General features: G+C 40.8%; 2 protein-coding genes across 3 annotated transcripts in view; one reads left to right on the forward strand and one right to left on the reverse strand.

The window, feature by feature from the left end:
• Nucleotides 1-22,965, reverse strand: part of LOC472247 (eyes shut homolog) — a 559,821-nt gene that overhangs the window by 22,803 nt on the left and 514,053 nt on the right. The window lies entirely within an intron of this gene.
• On the forward strand, nucleotides 3,415-8,755 carry LOC129144282 (zinc finger CCCH domain-containing protein 11C-like). Of its 2 annotated transcripts, none has more exons than XM_054685973.1 (2): nucleotides 3,415-3,829; nucleotides 4,216-8,755. In XM_054685973.1, exon 2 carries the CDS (start codon nucleotides 4,421-4,423, stop codon nucleotides 6,644-6,646), a length of 2,226 nt encoding a protein of 741 aa, XP_054541948.1. In that variant the 5' UTR covers nucleotides 3,415-3,829; nucleotides 4,216-4,420; the 3' UTR covers nucleotides 6,647-8,755. The 2 variants fall into 2 exon arrangements, with proteins under 2 accessions (XP_054541948.1, XP_054541947.1); XM_054685972.2 differs by having other exon boundaries at nucleotides 3,430-3,528; nucleotides 3,896-8,755.

A 22,965-nucleotide genomic window follows, 5' to 3' on the forward strand; every position in this document is an offset into this window, starting at 1 on the left:
TCAAAGTCTAATCTTAGAAATGACTTACCATCACTTCCACATCTGCTATTGTTCAAACAGACTAACCCTGGTATAGTGCGTGTGGGAGGAGACTTCACAAGAGTGTGGGTACTCGGAGGCAGGCAGGGTCATTGAGGGTCATCTTGGAGGCTGGTCACCACTGATCCTGGTTATATACATATTTTATATATATATTATATATATTTTATATATTATATGTATTACATATATTTTGTATATATAATTTATATGTAATATAATATATATAAAAGATATATAATTTATATATATAATATATATGTATTTTTTAAGACAGAGTCTCATTCCATCACCCAGGCTGGAGTGCAGGGGCACGATCTTGGCTCATTGCAGCCTCCGCCTCCTGGGTTCAAGCGATTCTCCTTCCTTAGCCACTGAAGTAGCTGGGACAACAGGCATGTGCCACCATGCCTGGCTATTTTTTGAATCTTTAGTAGAGATGGGGTTTCACCATGTTGGCCAGGCTGGTCTCAAACTCCTGAGCTCAAGGGATCCACCCGCCTTGGCCTGCGAAAGTGCTGGGATTACCGTCGTGAGCCACTGCGCCCAGCCTGGTAATAGTTTTGTTGTGAATTCTATTTTTTTCTGATATTAATATTATTTCCTACTTTTGATTTGTGTATTTACATATATATATGTTTACATGATTTTTATCTTTATATTTTTAAACTTTTAAAATGTCACTATTTGGCTGGGTGTGGTGTCTCAGGCCTGTAATCCCAGCACTTTGAGAGGCCAAGGCAGGTGGATCACTTGAGGTCAGGAGTTCGAGACCAAACTGGCCAACATGGCAAAACCCCGTCTCTACTAAAAATGCAAAAAAACAAAAAAAAAAAACAAAAAAAAAAACCAAAAAACAATTAGGGCAACGTGGCACATGCCTGTAATCCCAGCTACTTGGGAGGCGGAGGCAGGAGAATCTCTTTAACCCAGGAAGCGGAGGTTGTGGTGAGCCAAGATCACATCACCACACTCCAGCCTGGGCAACAGAGTGAGTCTCCATCTCAAAATATATATATATATATATATATTTTTTTTTAATTAAAATGCCACTCTATTTTAGCAAATCATGGGTTTTGTTCATTGAATCTGAAAGTCTTCAGTTTTCCATAGAAGATCCGAAAACATTTAAATGTACTGTCCTGATACTTGGCCTTACTTCTTATTCCTCTTATTTTCAAAAACATTGTTGAATTATATTTGTGTCTTTATTAAGATGATGTCCAAACAGGAGTTTAAAATTTCTTCTGTATAATCATGGAACATTCTCTGAACTGGCACATTGTAGACACTCAATAAGTATTTGTTGAATCAGTGATACAGATAGATGGATGGTTGGTTGAAAGAGGAATGATGCCGCTTTGCTAGGGGAGGTGAGTGTAGGACTCCCTCCCTCAAAGTAGTCTGTTAAACAGGGAAGTGGCTGCTTGGTTATCTGAACAAGTATTCACTCCATATTTTGAGCTAGACATAATCATTGAAAGAGAGCTAGAATGCCTTCCTATTGACTTCCTGGCCTGCTGGGAATTTTTGCTTCCTTCTCCCCCAGCCATCCAATTTTTCAAGAAAAATTTTGTTTGCCAGCTTATTTCCCCAACTCCCCTACTCTTTTGCCTTTCCTACCCTCTAAAGAGAGTCTAGGTCTCACAGGTGATCTTTTGTAGCTCTGTGATGCCTAATAATAGAACAGAAAAGGAGATGGGGAAGAACTGACAGAAAGACTAAAGAAAGGAATTAACTAGCGAGTGTAAGTGGAGCTGCCTAAGGATGCAATGCAGGGGAAAAACACACACACACACACACACACACACACACAAAATGGATGGGGACTACATGCTGAAGGGACTCAAGTCAAGAGGGAGAATTTGGGCTGCGAGTCAGCCAATGAGAGATTCCAAAAGGAATAGAAAGTGCTGAGAAGACAAAAGCACATGTAGCCTGATAAGGGCATGGTGACCAGGAGCTCAGGTCCCTCAGAAATGAGTGTCTAGTTCATGCCATCAGGTAAGCTACTAAGACTAGCAGAGCTGCAGCCTGATATAGGAGGAATCCAGACGGATAATGGAGGAAGGAGATGATGAGTATCAGTTGCAGCCCTGGGACTGGTGCAGAAGGAGGGGTGGAGTTCCTCCTATTAACTTCCCCTATTGTAGATTTCACTGGGAAGAGATGCCTCTTGGTACAGTGGAGGAACTGCTCCTTGAATGTATTCAAGTGGCACATTTGGCTCCTTGAAGTGGATCCAAGTGGCACATGGGATAGATGGTGGTAGAAACAGAGATGTGCATCTCAGAAGGACATGTTGTCCTTCTGCCAGTTATAATTCTGCCAGTAGATAGCCTCTAGGGCTCAGCCCCTTCAGGGATTCTTTTAGCTGCAGAGGTGCAGCTTAAACAGGTGGCCTTAAGGTGGCCCTTAACAAGTGGCCTTAAACAGGTGGCCTGAAAAAGGTGGCTTTAGCTAAGGCCACCACCCCCATCCCCTCAAAGGTTGGCATGCAGTGACTGATGGAGGGCCATGTTCACCCTAAGTGAGGCAACTCCAGCAGGCACCTACAGCTTCCTGTGGAGTTGGCTAAGGCAATCAGGTCTGCATCACAACCTGACTTCTCCCTCTGCTCAATTGTTTTCCCCTTCTTTTCACAGCTGTTGGTCCCAAGGGATACCCTAGAAATATACTAAACGCTAAACATTGTTTCAGGTCTGCTGTTGGACAACTCAACCCATGGCAGTGCTCTGTAAGACTACGGAGATTTTGTGGGATTAAAACTAGTAGAGGGTATGAAAGCGTTTTTTTTTTTTTTTTTTTTTTTTTTGGCAGATGCAGTATTCTGAGAAATGGATTAACATGATTTAAAATGGTGGCCAAGAAATATGATTCTTCTTATTTCATTGGAAGGCCTGGAAGTGTAAGAGGCTAAAATATAAAAATCTGTTTGTATTGACTTATTTTTCTCCTGTTATGGCTTGTACTTTGCTGATCCTTTGCATTTTAAATAATTTTTGTTAGGATGTTAGACATTGTAAATATTTTATTGAAAGTCTAGATTTGGGGCTGGGCGTGGTAACTCATGCCTGTAATCCCAGCACTTTGGGAGGCGGAGGCGGGCAGATCACGAGGTCAGGAGATGGAGACCATCCTGGCTAACACGGTGAAACCCCGTCTCTACCAAAGATATAAGAAATTAGATCTTAGGCATCGCGTCATAGAGGAACTACGTCTTCCAGAACCCTCGCGCCCTGCGTCGTGCTGGCACTTTTACCGGCCGGGCCTTAGAGCGGAGCCTGTAGCCGGGCGCCATCTTTGACGCTGGCAGTCTTGATTTTCTGCGAGTGCTGCTGCTGCTGGGAGGACGACGGACGGCAGCGGCCAAGCAAGAAGAAAGACGTAGCAGCAAGCGGGAGTCGGGGATAGTGTCATCGGTTCGGGTCCCACGACTTTGGAGCTTGTCTCAAACTCCACATACAGAAAGCCACCGACCTTATTCCGGTATCCTACACCCATTCCCCACCCTCATTACACTCCCACCCCTGGCCCTCAGCGTGGGAGTCAAGAGCAACAGGGACACTTCCGTACTCCTTGTAGGATTGGTGAAACCGTAATGAAGAACACCCCTAAACTCCCATAATCGGTGCGGATTCCTGTGGGGAAGGCCTATAGTGTTGACATCTTCCAGGCCTTGGTTCTGGACCTTGAGAAGGAGGCTGTGGAACTAGAGATAGCGATGCTTTTTAGGATTTGGGGATATTCCCTGCCCAAAAAATTCCTGGAAAATTGACTAGTATTAAGTGTGAAGAAATCTTGAAGACCAGAAATTGGATCTTACTGAAAAACTGATGTTTTTTTTGTTTTTCAGATTATATTGTTCAGCTATGGAAGATGGATTTTTTTTCATGATCCTTTGACTCTCAAGTTCATCTTTAAATGAACTCTTTTTTTTGTTTTTTTTGTTTTGTTTTGTTTTGCTTTGTTTTTGAGGAGATAACTAACCCTAGCTGTCTCCAGTCTGACAAAGGTTATTTGAATGGACTTAATCTCCCAGTAGTTGGGAGATGTTTTAAAAACACATGCTGTGTTTGAATTGTGGCTGAGAGGTTTTCTTGGCAATGTGAGGAGGAAAATTTTTTCTGCCTCATTATTATTAATTCATGGATTGAGTGTTGGTTCGACCTACAGGCGTAATAGATTGGAACTCAGTGAAGACACAGACGTTCCTGTTGAGAGCAACCAGCTAATGATTACAGTTTAAAGACAATTTCTGTGATCAAGTTGTCATTTGGAAGATTAAACCCATTTCACGAGGACTTGGAGCCTTGTCCTTGCTTTGAGGAAGCAGTGGCTTGTTTCAAGAAGCCACTTCTGATCTAAGAATCTACCCAGCATGCCTAATCAAGGAGAAGACTGCTATTTTTTTTTCTATTCTACATGTACCAAAGGTGACAGCTGCCCATTCCGTCACTGTGAAGCTGCACTAGGAAATGAAATTGTTTGCACATTATGGCGAGAAGGGCGCTGTTTTCGACGGGTGTGCAGGTTTCGGCACATGGAGATTGATAAAAAACGCAGTGAAATTCCTTGTTATTGGGAAAATCAGCCAACAGGATGTCAAAAATTAAACTGCGCTTTCCATCACAATAGAGGACGATATGTTGATGGCCTTTTCCTACCTCCGAGCACAACTGTGCCTGAGTCACCAGAAGAGGAAGTGAAGGCTAGCCAACTTTCAGTTCAGCAGAACAAATTGTCTGTCCAGTCCAATCCTTCCCCTCAGCTGCGGAGCGTTATGAAAGTAGAAAGTTCCGAAAATGTTCCTAGCCCCAAGCATCCACCAGTTGTAATTAATGCTGCAGATGATGATGAAGATGATGATGATCAGTTTCCTGATGAAGCCAAAACACCTACCCTGCAACCAACTCCTGAAGTTCACAATGGATTACGAGTGACTTCTGTCCGGAAACCTGCAGTCAATATAAAGCAAGGTGAATGTTTGCATTTTGGAATAAAAACTCTTGAGGAAATTAAGTCAGAGAAAATGAAGGAAAAATCTAAGAAGCAAGGTGAGGGTTCTTCAGGAGTTTCCAGTCTTTTGCTCCACCCTGAGCCTGTTCCAGGTCCTGAAAAAGAAAATGTCAGGACTGTGGTGAAGACAGTAACTCTCTCCACCAAACAAGGAGAAGAACCCTTGGTTAGATTGGGTCTTACTGAGAGACTGGGGAAACGAAAATTTTCGGCAGGCGCTGACAGTGATCCTCCATTAAAGCGTAGCCTGGCACAGAGGCTAGGGAAGAAAGTTGAAGCTCCGGAAACTAACACTGACGAAACACCAAAGACAGCTCAAGTTTCCAAGTCTCTTAAGGAGCGATTAGGCATGTCAGCTGATCCAAATAATGAGGACGCAACAGATAAAGTTAATAAAGTTGGTGAGATCCATGTGAAGACATTAGAAGAAATACTTCTTGAAAGAGCCAGTCAGAAACATGGGGAATCGCAAACTAAACTCAAGACAGAAGGACCTTCAAAAACTGATGATTCTACTTCAGGAGCAAGAAGCTCCTCCACTCTCCGTATCAAAACCTTCTCTGAGGTCCTGGCTGAAGAAGAACATAGGCAGCAGGAAGCAGAGAGACAAAAAAGCAAAAAGGATACAACTTGCATGAAGCTGAAGACTGATAGTGAAATTAAAAAAACAGTAGTTTTGCCACCCATTGTTGCCAGCAAAGGACAATCAGAGGAGCCTGCAGGTAAAACAAAGTCCATGCAGGAGGTGCACATGAAGACGCTGGAAGAAATTAAACTGGAGAAGGCACGGAGGGTGCAGCAGAGCTCTGAGAGCAGCACCAGCTCCCCGTCTCAACATGAGGCCACTCCGGGGGCAAGGTTGCTGCTGCGAGTCACGCAAAGAACATGGAGGAAAGAAGAGAAGATACTTCAGGAAGGAAATGAAGTTGATTTTCAGAGCCGTATTAGAATGGAAGCTACAGAGGCTTCAGTTGAGACCACAGGAGTTGACATCAGTAAAATTCAAGTCAAGAGATGTGCGACCATGAGAGAGATGCGCATGCGGAAACAGCAGGAGAGGGAAAAATCAGTCTGGACACCTCTTCGGGGAGATGTAGCCTCTTGCAATACCCGAGTGGCAGAGAAACCAGTGCTCACTGCTGTGCCAGGAATCACATGGCACCTGACCAAGCAGCTTCCCACAAAGTCATCCCAGAAGGTGGAGGTAGAAACCTCAGGGATTGCAGACTCATTATTGAATGTGAAATGGGCAGCACAGACCTTGGAAAAAAGGGGTGAAGCTAAACCCAAAGTGAACGTGAAGCAATCTGTGGTTAAAGTTGTGTCATCCCCCAAATTGGCCCCAAAACGTAAGGCAGTGGAGATGCACCTTGCTGTCACTGCCGCTGTGAAGCCACTCAGCTCCAGCAGCGTCCTACAGGAACCCCCAGCCAAAAAGGCAGCTGTGGATGCTGTTGTCCTGCTTGTCTCTGAGGACAAATCAGTCACTGTGCCTGAAGCAGAAAATCCTAGAGACAGTCTTTTTTTCTTTTTCTTTTTCTTTTTCTTTTCTTTCTTTCTTTTTTTTTTAATATACTGTAAGTTTTAGGGTACACGTGCACATTGTGCAGGTTAGTTACATCTGTATACATGTGCCATGCTGGTGCGCTGCACCCACTAACTCGTCATCTAGCAGTAGGTATATCTCCCAGTGCTATCCCTCCCCCCTCCCCCCACCCCACCACAGTCCCCAGAGTGTGATATTCCCCTTCCTGTGTCCATGGGATCGCATTGCTCAATTCCCACCTATGAGTGAGAATATGCGGTGTTTGGTTAGAGACAGTCTTGTGCTGCCTCCAACCCAGTCCTCTTCAGATTCCTCACCCCCGGAGGCGTCTGGCCCTTCCTCATCCCAAATGAGCATGAAAACTCGCCGACTCAGCTCTGCCTCAACAGGAAAGCCCCCACTCTCTGTGGAGGATGATTTTGAGAAACTAACGTGGGAGATTTCAGGAGGCAAATGGGAAGCTGAGGTTGACCTGGATCCTGGGAAAGATGAAGATGACCTTCCGCTTGAGCTATGAGAAATGATTGATAGCTGAAGGTGGTAGTGAGGACACTTTAAAAAAAAAACCGCCAAAAAACTGGACTTAGTTTCATCTATTGTAACATTTACCTGAGACGATCATTTCTTTAGTCTAGAATTTGCCCCAAATCAGAAGTATACCTCTGAATTATCTGTATGTGTCCTGGATTCCTTGGGGTCAGATTTTTAAAGTTACTTTATAACCATTTTGTCCATTTGATGCCATTGTTTATCATCTTTTGAGAAAAAAGTTCTGTCATACCCTTCTCTCCACAAAAAAGAGACTGAGAGGGAGATCAAGTGAAAGGGTGCAAGCAAACTTAGTGACTCCTTGAGGTGTTTGTCAGTTTTGGCTTTTTTCTCCTTTGTTGTATTCTTTATGTATTGTCTTGATGTACTTAATATTACCTGAGTTTGAAATGGATGAAGACAGCTGCTACCATTAAGGACCAAATTTTATGCTACCACTAAACAAAAATACCCACTCAGTCTGTGTTAAATTGTATGTCTTTGTAAAGGTATTTAGAGATTCAACTAAGCTTTAAAGAGGGCTGAGCAGCTCAGGAAGCCTGTAATGTGGGCATAACTCTTTGGACCTGATCTTGATGCTTCTGCTGCTCTGTTGGCCTCTGAAGAGCAATATCTAATTTATTATTACTGTAATTTTTTAAAAGGCTTTAAAGTGCCTCAGGGGTCCCCTGAAACTAATTTTCTATTTCTGGGATTCCCTGGATTCATTATATGAGATGGTGACATGATTAGAGGAATTCTTTTTTCGTATGAAAATTGTCCCTTTTCTTCTTCAGTACTTGCCTCCTTGCTGGCATTGAATTAACACAGGGACAAAATTTGGTTAATTTTTTATTTCTAATTCTCCCAACAAACCCCTGTTGCCCAGTATTTATGTGGTGGCCTTTAACCACCTGAGGGAAAAAATGAGCTTATTCAAGCTGCCAATATTTATCTATGGGCTGTAGCAGTACACCGAATTGTACTGTGCCAGGGATATTGAGATGCTCTGGGGGTGTATTGTATACCTGCCAGTTTTCTTCATTTCTGAATTGAGTTTTCTTTTCTTGATGTTGGTTTCCTTCATATCACCTCAAGGTTTAGATTTGTGAAGGAATAAGCATGACGGAAATAATAGTCTTGAAAGGAGATATGTTGTATATAATCAGAAGGAAGAGGAAGGAAGGATTTACCCATTTTGATATTTTGCTGTAGGTGGCCAGTTTTGTTTCTCATAGGGAAATCTGACCCACCTGTCATGTTGGCTCCTAAGGAACTGCTGTTGTAAGCGGCTCATCAAGAGTTGAACTTCACGTAGCCTTGTTGGGAATATGGAAAAGGAAGAAAGCCACAGGACTGCCCATTCAGTCTTGTTAAGATTGGGATGATTCTGCACAAGCAAAAATGACTTGAAATTTATGTATCGACACACCTCTAGCAATCCATCTTCAGCTGACTGAATGTTGTATGATAGCCCTTCTCCAAAGCAGGGGTAGAATGTTCAGGTTTCACCACGGATTTTCTACTTATTTCGCTTTTGGAATCAGCTTACAGATTCCAGGTCCCTTTTGTATATATTCTTTATTCTTTTGCTTTTTTAAAAAATAAACTTGTATTAGTCAATGTTTCGTGTTCCGCATTATTTGAACCATTTGCCCTTACAGAAAGAGAAATACTTGTTTGTGTTTTAAATACAAGCGATGTAGGAAAAAAAAAAAAAAAAGAAAGAAAGAAAGAAATTAGCCAGGCGTGGTGGTGGGTGCCTGTAGTCCCAGCTACTTGGGAGGCTGAGGCAGGAGAATGGCGTGAACCTGGGAGGCGGAGGTTGCAGTGAGCTGAGATCGTGCCACTGCACTCCAGCCTGGGCAGCAGAGCAAGAGTCCGTCTCAAAAAAAAAAAAAAAAAAAAGAAAGTCTAGATTTTGTAGTCTTCCTCTGGAAAGCCGAATTTTGTTTTGCCAGGGAGTTCAGTTACTTACCATTCAACCTGATCCTTTTTAAGCGTATTTTTAAGTTTGGGAGTATGCGTCTAGAGTAAGTTTTTCTTTAGGGCTAATTTAATTATCCTTTTGAAGCACGCCTCTTCAGGAGGCTCGAGGAAATATTCAGGGTGGTCAGCAATGCCTCCATTCTGGCTGGCTGCAACTCAACCCCCAGCTCACAAATCCCAGTAGCTGTTTTTGCCTGGCCTCATAGAGTTTCATTTCATGCATATGTAGCCTAATATTCAATGAAGGACTCAGGATAGCTGCCTGTATAGATTTCTGGAGTTCTTTCTCTCTGTGCCTCACATTTCAGCTCTTTTAGCTCCTTTAACTCTGATCTCTGTCTATTAAATTCAGTAAGTTGGATCTGCCTTGTCATGGTTCCTCCTCTCTTACTGCAGTCTTGGAAGTGCCTACATCCAGAAAGCCATGTTGGTTATAGGGCTTACCTCATTTCTTTTCCTGTTCTGAAGACTCACACTTCTGTGCTGTGTCTGTTTTCTAACGTCTGAAAACAGCTGTCTCATGTATTTTGTCCAATTTCCTAGCTGTTTACATCAGAGAGACAGATTTGGTACCAGTTATTCTATCACATTGAGAAGTGACAGTCCCTAAACTTGCTCTAAACATGTTTAGATTTAATGTGAACAACTAATGTTTCCATTTTCAGTTTCTCTTAGCAGTTTTCACGAGCTTCAATCCGTTAATTCTCAAATACATCCATAAATCACTTGGAATATCTTAATGCATTGTATGAAAGATAATTCCTCCTCTGTACCCATCATCAGCACTCTTCCTTTAAATTGTGGGATATGTTTTTCTGAGACTGTGGCTTTAGCGTGTACGAGAAAAATTCAGTTGTTATCCCCTCATTTTGGGGAGTAAAAATCATAAGAACGAGGAGCATTATAGTATCTAATCTTGTCAAGCAAAAACCTAGGTAACTTTGGAAGTTTTCTTCTCTCTCCCGCACTCTCCCACTTCTATGTGTGTATAAGTGTGTTTACTGAATAAAGAGCCTTTTATTTTTATTTATTTATTTATTTATTCGAGATGATGTCTCACTGTCATCCAGGCTGGAGTGCAGTGGTGTGATCTCAGCTCACTGCAGCCTCCACCTCCCGGGTTCAAGCGATTCTTCTGCCTCAGCCTCCCTAGCAGTTGGGACAGACTACAGGCACATCCCACCACGCCCAGCTAATTTTTTGTATTTTTATTAGAGACAGGGTTTCACTTGTTGGCCAGGCTGGTCTTGAACTCCTGACCTCAGGTGATCCACCTGCCTTGGCCTCCCAAAGTGCTAGAATTACAGGCGTGAGCCACTGCCTCAGGCTGAATAAAGAGCCTTTTAGATAATGTCTTGCCTGACAAGTTTAAAACAACTTTCTTACCAGATATGCCATAATAAAAATCTCCAAGAAATTTTCCTTAGGCTACATCTCAATGGGCCATTTAATACTATATCAATAAACTTTATTACATAATAAGATCTTGGTGTTTATCAGAAAGGGATTTGAGCCAGGGTGTTTTAAGTTGATTAGTATCTTGAGTGAGAAAGATCTCTGTTTTCATTAGCCTTCTCAGAAAAAATTCCCCCTATTTATCAGGAATGCAAATGTTTCAGATTGAAGTGGGTACCCAGACATAGCTCAACATTGCACAAACAGGTGCCAAGGGGAATCTGTTTCCTTTTCTATCTAACTCCAACTCCTTTGAATTTTTTTGACAGGTACTTAGAAAAACTGGGATTGACAAAGTGATACAGTTTGAGTTATATGTTGCCATAGAAAGAGGCAAGTTGGCAAATATTTTGGTAAATCATTTCAAGATAGCTTTGAGGAGGTCCTCAAAGCTTAGTATTATACATAGAGCAAGAGGATTATATGAAGTATGAAGAGAAAATTTCTTCTGATTTTCTAAGGAAGATATTGTTTAAGATCCAAGACTAGAAAACCAGGTGAATAATGTAATAGTAGTCCTTGGGCGAATCAAACCTTTTGGTGTGTTAAGTTTAAATTCTCAGGAGGATCGGGAAATCCATGGAACCAGATGGCTCCTAATTGTTTACAAGGAGAAAAAGGTCATGCAGAGGTTGAGAATTGCATGGTATTAAAACCTATAGGGTTAAAAAAATTAGAAAAAAACTAGTGTGGAGTTTGGAGTATTTCAACTGGTAATCAAATACAGAATGTTATGAGATAGCTGATGAGATATTCTTTCGCTAGATTTCCTCAAATAAATAAAGGCTGTTGATGGTTCCATCAAGACGGTTTTGCGTGTAGGGAAATAATTAGCATGTGTTTTATTTCCGTTAACATATGTTCGTAATTGCACCCATACACTTCCTTAGAAGGGGAAAGTTTGCAGGCCTCTGAAATGACCATTGTACTTCCATAGCAGAATTCAAAACCAACACTATAGAAAGCATCTATAGCTGCCTTAAAGAAAAAAATTGGTGAATCAGCCAAGGGTGACGGGAAACATGGGGCCTGGTAGACTTGTCATATCTTGTTACAAATGTTCTCAAAAAAGCATTATTCATGTGCCTCTGGTTCCTACGACTAGATATCAGATATCACCAAGTCTCTGTCACTGAGGAGCTTATAGCTTAAAAGGGGGACTTTTAAATAAGTAAGCACACTAGTAGACATTAATCAGCTCACCAACCCCAAAATATTGGAGCATTAGGAAGAACTGAATTCGAATCTTTGCTCTGGTACTTAAAGTGTGATTATGGGAATGTGTTTTAATTTTAATGAACATCAGTTCCCATCTCAGTTAATAGCAACCAAGCTTCCCGGTAAAAATTCTATGGTTATCCTTTATGTATCTTTCCCCTTGCCTCTTACTGCCAATTTAGCAGCACGTCCAATTGATCCTACTTTCAAACAGACGTGACTACTTCTCTCCCTTTCACAGTGACATCCAAGGCCTCAACATCTATTGCCTAGACAATTGGCCTCCAGTCTACTTCTACTTTTGTCTTCCTCCCCTTGATCCCTGTTCAATTTTTCTTGGTTGAATAGCCATATTGATCCTTTCAGGATGCATTGGATCACAATACTATCTTGCTCTAACCCCTTCAGGTCCCTCCCATTGCACTGGACTATACAAACTCTTGGCTGGGCATGGTGGCTCATGCCTGTGATCCCAGCACTTGGAGAGGCCAAGGTAGACAGATCACTTGAGGTCAGGAGTTTGAGACCAGGCTGGCCAACATGGTGAAACCTCAACTCTACTAAAAATACAAAAATTAGTCAGGCAAGGTGGCATGTGCCTGTAATCCCAGCTACTCGGGAGGCTGAGGCAGGAGAATTGCTTGAACACAGGAGGCAGAGGTTGCAGTGAGCCGAGATCATGACACTGCACTCCAGCCTGGGTGATGGAGTGAGACTCTGTCTAAATCTATCTATCTATCTATCTATCTATCTATCTATCTATCTATCTATCTATCTATCTATAGATATATCTGGGATTAGTGGTGACCAGCTTCCAAGATGACCCTCAATGATCCTGCCTGCCTCCGAGTACCCACACTCTTGTGAAGTTCCCTCCCTCACACACTATGCCAGGGTTAGTCTGTTTGACTAACCCTGGTTAGTCAAAAACAAAAACAAGGAAATAAAAAAACCCAAACTCTTCAGTATGCCCTTCAAGGCTCCACGTGACCTTGCCGTGTCTACCTCTTCTGCCTCATCTGAACCTTAGCTCTTTCCACACCCTTCTCATTCTGCTACAGTCATCTAGTTCTTACTGTTCTATGAGCAGCTCATTTGCTAAGCTCATTTCTTCTCCAAGGAGTGGCTCCATTTCTCGAGCGATTCCCATTTCCACTGGCTGGTTTATCATTATCATATAAGCTCCATGTCTAACTCAAGTGTTACCACTTCAAATGGGTTTTCACCATCCTAGCTAAAATAGCAGCCACTGTCTCTCTTGCTCTGTTTTATATCTTCATGGCAATATTGCCAACTGAAATTTTATTATTATTATTTTAAAATATTATTTATTTCTTACTAGAAGGTTAGTTCTGTAATGACCAACTTTTCCTGTCGTGTTCACTATTGTTTTCCAAGCGCATAATCGATACCCATTAAATATCTGTCAAATGAATACATAATTTTTAATGGGGATGACAAATAAAATATTATTTTTTGAGGAGGGAATAAAAGAACATACGTATATCTATAAATACTACGCTTGATCTTCGCCAAAAGGCCGAGAAGCGATACGTATATCTATAAATACTTAAAAAGTATGAAGTACTACAATATTAATATTCATAGATATATAACTAAAAGGGTTGGATGGTAAACAAAGTACTTGGACATGTTTCTGGTAAGTTTCTCTATGAGCTGGGACATAAGTTTTACATTTAATCCTATTTTCTATGTCAAAGGAGGATAAGTGAGTTTTACCCATTGAACAAATAGACCCATTACTCATATTTCACAATTAGCTGCTTTATGCATATTTGACCAATGTTGCACTTTAAGCAATTACAGATAACACTTAGTCCTGGACTTACAGATGGTTTGACTTATGGATGGGGAACGCAGTAGAATATTGTGTTCCCAATAACGCTGCCTATTTACAAAAGCAGCGTTTCCATCCTTTTCATTAGTTAAAAGTGAATAGTTTTTACTAATTAAATTAATATTTAATATTTAATTTGTGTCAATTAAATATGCACGAATTCTGCACAACCCTCAGCCCCCTTTTGCAGATTCTGATATGACAGTTGAGTATTATTATATGAGTAATGATAACTGTCAGGGCCAATGTTGGAAGCAACCATGTGACCTACTAATACAATATTTATCCTCTGTCCCTTTGATTTTCTGTTTAGTAGGCTCTCCAAATTATCACTCATTATGTATCCCAAAGCAGAAATCAGTGTAGGTAGCATTACTAAACTTAGCGAATAAAAATATGGGATGCCAAGTTAAATGTGAATTTCAGAAAAATGAGTGCTTTTCTGGTATAAGTATGTCCTATGCATAAGTATGTAGGGGTACAGTTTTGCTAAAAATTATTTATTGTATATTTGAAATTTATATTTAGCTGGATATCATGTATTTTATCTGGTAAACATATATATAGGATATAGCCAGTGACATAATTCCTGATGCCATCACTGGTCCTTTGGCTCAGACCACAGTATTTCTAATATCAGCGGAGCACAGCTAGATTGTTCAACTGTTGCATCTGTTAAGGTGGTTAGAAGATGGTATTTCATGGAACAAGAATATTTACTATGCCTTCCTTTATCTAAGTGCCTTTAATATGTTTCCTTTTACTTGAATAACTTTGAGTGAGAAATAGACATAAAGGAGAGTTTTCCTATGATGCCTGACTAACTCTGAATACTTCCTGGCACTTGTAAGATAAACTTGGTCATGATAAATTAAGCGATCAGTTATTGCTCCCAAGGTTTCTGTCATCTGGGTTTAGGGTCAGAGGTGGATTTTCTGTGAAGTTAGGAAAACTATAGCTTTAGGGCCGTCACTCGCATAGGTCACTTCCATGGCCCCGTGCCTAATTTTGCATTCTTTTTCTTAGATACAAAACAAAGAGACCTCCCACACTCTATAAGTGCCATGAAAACCTGCATTCTATCCCCTCATCCCCCACCCATGTCTAGGGATAAACAGTCTAGCATGCTAGCTCTAGATAATTGCTGCTTTGGATAATTTCCAGATAAAATGCCCAAATTGACAAGACAAATGTTTTACATGTAAACAAGTTGCACTTACTTATCTTAGGCCCCCAACAACCTGATTCATTTCAGCTATTGGCTTTTTCTTTTCTCTATGGTCACAGTTATCACAGTATGCTCTCGGGAACATGGGGGCAGAGCTTCAACGTTAAACAGGTCTTTCTGTTTTCCTTTCCACTGGGAGATACCTAGTTCAATGTTCCTGTAACCAGTTGGAATATATGCCAATCTCAAAGTTAAATTCTGGCTCTTTAGGAGGGAGCTTTCATCTGAAGACCTGGGATCTTCAGATTATCACTGCGTTGTCACTTCCCCTAATTTAACAGCTGCTTGTTTTGCTTTACTCCAGTCCTCAACCCCCAGATGAGGTAGTAGAGATTCCCTACTGTTTCGTGGAACACCAGCAACATGGACACAAAGGCAAACTCCAGCTTTCCTCACACCTCTTAAAGAGCATCTTGAACCCCACAAGTCTAGATGGCCCTGGCCTATTCCCTGGGGGATATTTTTTCCCCATAGGTAGGGCTGGTGAGATATTATGTTGGAGTCACCCGGGGCCTATTCTTGTACCTCTTCTGTCTTTCTTTGGGTACTTTCATTCACTTGGTAATCCCATCTTTTGTCATGGCTCTGAAAACCATCCAAATGTTGACAGCTCCCTAGTTTATATCTGGGAAATTATAGGAGGGTTTAGAGTAAAGAAGTGACCCCATACATGCGTGATTAACACATGCTTAAAGGATCAGCCCCGAATTCTCCCTTGACTCAAAACTTATTCAACTGTCTATCTGGGTGTCCTTTAGGCATCTCAGACATACTGTGATCACAGCTGAGCTCCTGATCTTGCCTCCAGATATGGTCTTTCTGCAGTTTTCCATAACTCGATAAATGACAACTTCATCTTCCCAGTGTTTCAGGCCAAAAATCTTGGAGTCATTTCTGACTCCTCTGTTATTCTCACGTTAGCTGTTCAAACTATCTAAATAACAGTCTACCTACTAAATACCCTTTGTCTCTACCTTCAGGGTATATCCAGAATCTGATCCCTTCTCAGTATCTTCACAGCAAACACCTGGCCCAGGCCACCTCATCTCCTACGTGGCCTTGTAATTGCCTCCTAACTGGTCTCCCTGCTTCTGTTTTCAGCCAGCTTTAGTCTGTACTCAATGTAGCAGTCAAAGCAGTCTTTTCAATACATAAGTCAGAGCATGTTAGTTATCCTCTGCTCAAAAGCCTCCAAGAGCTTCCCACATTAATAGGAATAAAAGCCCAAGTCCTATAATGGCCTGCGAGGTGGTATCTGATCAGACCCTCTGCAATGACTATTGTCCTTGTCTTCTCAAATTTTATCCACCACCCACTCCCCTCCAGCCTTGCTGACCTTGCTGTTTTTCACAGAAGCCAAACATTTCCCCACTTAGTGCCTTTCCATTGGCTGTTCCATCTGCCTGGATTGCTCTTCCTTCAGGTGTGTCTATCTGTGTGTGTGTGTGTATGTGCGTGTGTGTGTATACATGCTTACATGCTTCCTTACCTCCTTCAAGTACTTTCTCAAATGTTACCTTCTCAATGATCACCCCATTTAAAATCAAAACCCCCCCTCCACAATTGTTAATCCTTGTTTTGATTTTTCTCCATAGCATTCATTACTTCTAAGAGAGGTTTTTAAAAATTTTTTATTCTGTCTCTTCCAATTAAATATAAGCTCCATGAAATCGGGTTTTTATCTGTTTTCGTTCCTGCTCTATCATTCCTAGCACTCAGAATAGTGCCTGTCACAAGAAATGGAGGGCACTCAACATATATCCATTGAATGCATAAAACAGGATAAGAAAGTCTTAAACATTTGCTTAATGTGTCTTCATCAATCCTTAAAGGTTCAAAAGCACTCAACCCTCTTTCTCTTCTTTGGACTTCCCCTTATGGTATGTGTGTGTGTGTGTGTGTGTGTGTGTGTGTGTGTGTGTGTGTTTTCCAGCTAAAACCTAATATCCTTGAGTTACACCATTAAGAGAGTTGCAGCTAGCTCTTCAGAAATCTTGTATCTACTGAACTCCAAGAACATCATTTATTCAGTACCCAAGGATGGGACATAGCCAATGATGATGATGGGAACATTTTCAGGAAATGTGCTCACTCACATAGATTTTTGTTCATGGAATAAGTTTCTGAAGGTCTGTTTATCAGGGTAAAACTTCAGTCCTGTATCAACTTACAATCCCATACAGAAGGGTCACTGTTTACATTTCTCCAAAGCCTGGTCAAAAGTAACTTTGACTAATTTGATTAAATTGATTGATAACTCAAAGTAAATCATATCACCAAAACACTTCTCATTCCAATGCTTGATAGTTATGGAATTTGCTGAGACCACCCACTGAATACCCGTTCAAATGAATGGAATCTCACAGAGCACACATAATCATCTCTGACTTTTGTAGCCGTAGGGATACATTAATACCTGTGCCTCATACTTAACTGAAAATCACCAGTTGTCGGCTGAGTAGTTTACTGCATGTCAAATCTGAGGTCCAGTGTAATAGACTGTTTTACTACTTCTATTCAGAATTTTCTAATTCATAGACATTCTAATTTTATTTGTCTTTTTCTCTCAAATACCATGATAGGGTGAAAATTTGAGCTTTTGTATCTTAATGTTTATTGAACATTAAGATACATAGAGAATACTCTACTATACATAAATGCATACCACTCAATGAATTGTCCTTGGATGAACATTGCTGTAAAACTACTCAAGTTAAAAAATAATATTTCCAGTATCCAGAAGTCTTCTGATGTCTCCTCCCCATCACTACTCCCTTCTTCCTCCCCGATGTAACTATTACGCTCATTCTAACACTGGAGTTCAGTTGTGTCTCTTTTCCAACTTTCTATAAATGAAATCATCTGTATAAATCTTGCATCTGGCTTCTTTTGCTCCATATTATGTTTGTGAAATTCATCTATATTATTGAATATAATAACTGTGGTTCATTCAGTATTACTGCTTCATAGTATTCCACTTTATGAATTTATCACAATATATTGTTTCTAGCTTTTCATTTTTATAAATCATGTTGCTCTGGGCATTCTTGGAAATATTTTTGGTTAGCATGATCCCCTTTCTGTTGAATATACACTTTGGAGTGCAATATCTGTGTCATAGGTATGTACATGTTCAACTTTAGTAGATAATGTAAGCAGTTTTCCTAAATCATTGTCCCAATTTAACTCCCACCAGCAATATAAGAGACATCCTATTGCTACATATCCATGTCAGCAGTTAGGATTATCTCTCTTCTTTATTTTAGTTATTCTCCTTGGTAAATAGTAGTAGTATCTCATTGAGGTTTTAATTTGCATTTCTCTGACTACAAATAAGATTGAAAATATGCAGATATCCTTTTCCTGAAGTGTCCACTCAAGTATTTCCTCCTTTTCTCTATTGCATTATTTATCTAGTTATAGTTAATTTGTAAAAGTTTAAAAATTATTTATCTGGATGCAAGTCTTTTGTTAGTTATGTGTGTGGCAAATATCTTTCCTCACTCTGTGGCTTGTTTTTGTAGTCTCTAAATGGTGTTTGTGTTGAAAAGAAGTTTTTAATTTTAACATCCAATGTATCCATCTTTTCTTATGAACAGTCATTTTTGGTCCCAATTTATCAAATCCTTACCTGTCCTAAAGTCTTGAAGGTATTATCTGCCTTATAGTCTTAGATTATCTTCTAATTGCTTTATTATTTTCTCTTTCACACTTTTCACAGTTAAATCTACAATCACCCAGAATGGATTTTCATGTGTGGTGGGTGGTAAGGGTCATTTCTTTTTTAAATCGTCAACTTTTTTAAAAAATTATTTTTATACTTTAAGTTCTGGGATGTATGTGTAGAACATACAGGTTTGTTACATAGGTATACAAGTGCCACGGTGGTTTGCTGCACCCATCAACCCATCATCCACATTAGGTATTTCTCCTGATGCTATCCCTCCCCTAGCCCCTCTCCCCCTGGCAGGCCCCAGTGTGTGATGTTCCCCTCCCTGTGTCATGTGTTCTCATTGTTCAACTCCCACTTATGAGTGAGAACGTGCAGTGTTTGGTTTTCCGTTCCTGTATTAGTCTGCTAAGAATGATGGTTTCCAGCTTCATCCACGTCCCTGCAAAGGACACGAACTCATCCTTCGTTGTGGCTGCATAGTATTCCAAGTTGCATATGTGCCACATTTTCTTTATCCAGTCTATCACCGATGGGCACTTGGGTTGGTTCCAAGTCTTTGCTATTGTGAACAGTGCTGCAATAAACATACATGTGCATGTGTCTTGAATTGACCCAGCATCATTTGTTGAAAAGACTATATTCTGTGTGGATTTCAATTTGAAAATTTTATATAATAAATATTGTATCTATATTTATAACTATGATTTCTCTTTATGTTTGTAAGGCTTAGCAATTAGGATATGCTATCAATTTATCATTTTAAGGCTGATTTTGTCTTTTTTTAAATGTCAAAGTATTTATTTTACCTCAATTGTTGGAAGAACTCATTGGTTGGAGCAGCTAAACCTAGATCTTTGTGGAGAGATAATGGAAAAAATCTGTAATAGGTGTTTGATTTTCTACTTAAATCTATTCACTGATTACTAATTTGCTCAGTTTATTTTCTGGAGTCAATTTTTAGTCATTTATATTTCTCCAGAAAATTATACATTTAAAGGCATGTTTTATTTTTACTAATATAAAGCTACATTTAATATTCTGTTAAATGTGTGAACAATTCTTGTAAATACTGTTTTTCATTTGTAGTTTTGGTATGATTTTTGTTTTCCTATTGTTACGGTCTGTATATTTTATAAAATGAATGTCTTTGATTCTGTTATCTACTGCTGTGAAACAAATTACTCCAACACTTAGTGGCTTAAAACAACAAACATTTAGTATCTCATGCAATTTCTGAGGCAAGGAAATCTAGGGGCAGCTTGGCTGGTTCAACATCTCTCACAAAGTCACAGTCAAGCTTTTCTTCCTGGGCTGCCATTGTCTCAAGGCTTGGCTGGGGCTGGAGAATCCACTGCTAAGCTCACTCACTTGGATACCGACAGAGCTCGATTCCTTGCTAGCTCTTGGCTGGAGGCTACATTTTCTTTCTTTCTTTCTTTGAGACAGAGTCTCCCTCTGTTGCCCAGGCTGGAGGGCAGTGGTGCGATCTCGGCTCACCGCAACCTCCTCCTCCGGGGTTCAAGCAATTCTCCTGCCTCAGCCTCCCGAGTAGCTGGGATGACAGGCGCCCGCCACCACGCCCAGCTAATTGTTTCTATTTTCAGTAGAGACGGGATTTCACCATGTTAGCCAGGATGGTCTTGATTTCCTGACCTCATGATCCGCCCACCTCGGCCTCCCAAAGTGCTGGGATTACATGCGTGAGCCACCGCGCCCGGCTGGAGGCTCCATTTTTTTTTTTTTTTTTTTTACCGTGCAGTCCTCTCCATAGAACTGTTCACAATATGGCAACTTGCTTTTCACTCCTTTCCCCTTCTCACTCCTCTTTTCCAGCAATAGATCAGAGAGAGAGAGAGAGACAAAGACACAAAGAGACAGAGAGAACAAGAGAGCTCAACGTGGAAATTATACTCTTTCAAAGTCTAATCTTAGAAATGACTTACCATCACTTCCACATCTGCTATTGTTCAAACAGACTAACCCTGGTATAGTGCGTGTGGGAGGAGACTTCACAAGAGTGTGGGTACTCGGAGGCAGGCAGGGTCATTGAGGGTCATCTTGGAGGCTGGTCACCACTGATCCTGGTTATATACATATTTTATATATATATTATATATATTTTATATATTATATGTATTACATATATTTTGTATATATAATTTATATGTAATATAATATATATAAAAGATATATAATTTATATATATAATATATATGTATTTTTTAAGACAGAGTCTCATTCCATCACCCAGGCTGGAGTGCAGGGGCACGATCTTGGCTCATTGCAGCCTCCGCCTCCTGGGTTCAAGCGATTCTCCTTCCTTAGCCACTGAAGTAGCTGGGACAACAGGCATGTGCCACCATGCCTGGCTATTTTTTGAATCTTTAGTAGAGATGGGGTTTCACCATGTTGGCCAGGCTGGTCTCAAACTCCTGAGCTCAAGGGATCCACCCGCCTTGGCCTGCGAAAGTGCTGGGATTACCGTCGTGAGCCACTGCGCCCAGCCTGGTAATAGTTTTGTTGTGAATTCTATTTTTTTCTGATATTAATATTATTTCCTACTTTTGATTTGTGTATTTACATATATATATGTTTACATGATTTTTATCTTTATATTTTTAAACTTTTAAAATGTCACTATTTGGCTGGGTGTGGTGTCTCAGGCCTGTAATCCCAGCACTTTGAGAGGCCAAGGCAGGTGGATCACTTGAGGTCAGGAGTTCGAGACCAAACTGGCCAACATGGCAAAACCCCGTCTCTACTAAAAATGCAAAAAAACAAAAAAAAAAAACAAAAAAAAAAACCAAAAAACAATTAGGGCAACGTGGCACATGCCTGTAATCCCAGCTACTTGGGAGGCGGAGGCAGGAGAATCTCTTTAACCCAGGAAGCGGAGGTTGTGGTGAGCCAAGATCACATCACCACACTCCAGCCTGGGCAACAGAGTGAGTCTCCATCTCAAAATATATATATATATATATATATTTTTTTTTTAATTAAAATGCCACTCTATTTTAGCAAATCATGGGTTTTGTTCATTGAATCTGAAAGTCTTCAGTTTTCCATAGAAGATCCGAAAACATTTAAATGTACTGTCCTGATACTTGGCCTTACTTCTTATTCCTCTTATTTTCAAAAACATTGTTGAATTATATTTGTGTCTTTATTAAGATGATGTCCAAACAGGAGTTTAAAATTTCTTCTGTATAATCATGGAACATTCTCTGAACTGGCACATTGTAGACACTCAATAAGTATTTGTTGAATCAGTGATACAGATAGATGGATGGTTGGTTGAAAGAGGAATGATGCCGCTTTGCTAGGGGAGGTGAGTGTAGGACTCCCTCCCTCAAAGTAGTCTGTTAAACAGGGAAGTGGCTGCTTGGTTATCTGAACAAGTATTCACTCCATATTTTGAGCTAGACATAATCATTGAAAGAGAGCTAGAATGCCTTCCTATTGACTTCCTGGCCTGCTGGGAATTTTTGCTTCCTTCTCCCCCAGCCATCCAATTTTTCAAGAAAAATTTTGTTTGCCAGCTTATTTCCCCAACTCCCCTACTCTTTTGCCTTTCCTACCCTCTAAAGAGAGTCTAGGTCTCACAGGTGATCTTTTGTAGCTCTGTGATGCCTAATAATAGAACAGAAAAGGAGATGGGGAAGAACTGACAGAAAGACTAAAGAAAGGAATTAACTAGCGAGTGTAAGTGGAGCTGCCTAAGGATGCAATGCAGGGGAAAAACACACACACACACACACACACACACACACAAAATGGATGGGGACTACATGCTGAAGGGACTCAAGTCAAGAGGGAGAATTTGGGCTGCGAGTCAGCCAATGAGAGATTCCAAAAGGAATAGAAAGTGCTGAGAAGACAAAAGCACATGTAGCCTGATAAGGGCATGGTGACCAGGAGCTCAGGTCCCTCAGAAATGAGTGTCTAGTTCATGCCATCAGGTAAGCTACTAAGACTAGCAGAGCTGCAGCCTGATATAGGAGGAATCCAGACGGATAATGGAGGAAGGAGATGATGAGTATCAGTTGCAGCCCTGGGACTGGTGCAGAAGCAGGGGTGGAGTTCCTCCTATTAACTTCCCCTATTGTAGATTTCACTGGGAAGAGATGCCTCTTGGTACAGTGGAGGAACTGCTCCTTGAATGTATTCAAGTGGCACATTTGGCTCCTTGAAGTGGATCCAAGTGGCACATGGGATAGATGGTGGTAGAAACAGAGATGTGCATCTCAGAAGGACATGTTGTCCTTCTGCCAGTTATAATTCTGCCAGTAGATAGCCTCTAGGGCTCAGCCCCTTCAGGGATTCTTTTAGCTGCAGAGGTGCAGCTTAAACAGGTGGCCTTAAGGTGGCCCTTAACAAGTGGCCTTAAACAGGTGGCCTGAAAAAGGTGGCTT

Source organism: Pan troglodytes, chromosome 5 (genome assembly GCF_028858775.2).
Source record: "Pan troglodytes isolate AG18354 chromosome 5, NHGRI_mPanTro3-v2.0_pri, whole genome shotgun sequence".
Classification (NCBI taxonomy): Eukaryota; Metazoa; Chordata; class Mammalia; order Primates; family Hominidae; genus Pan; species Pan troglodytes.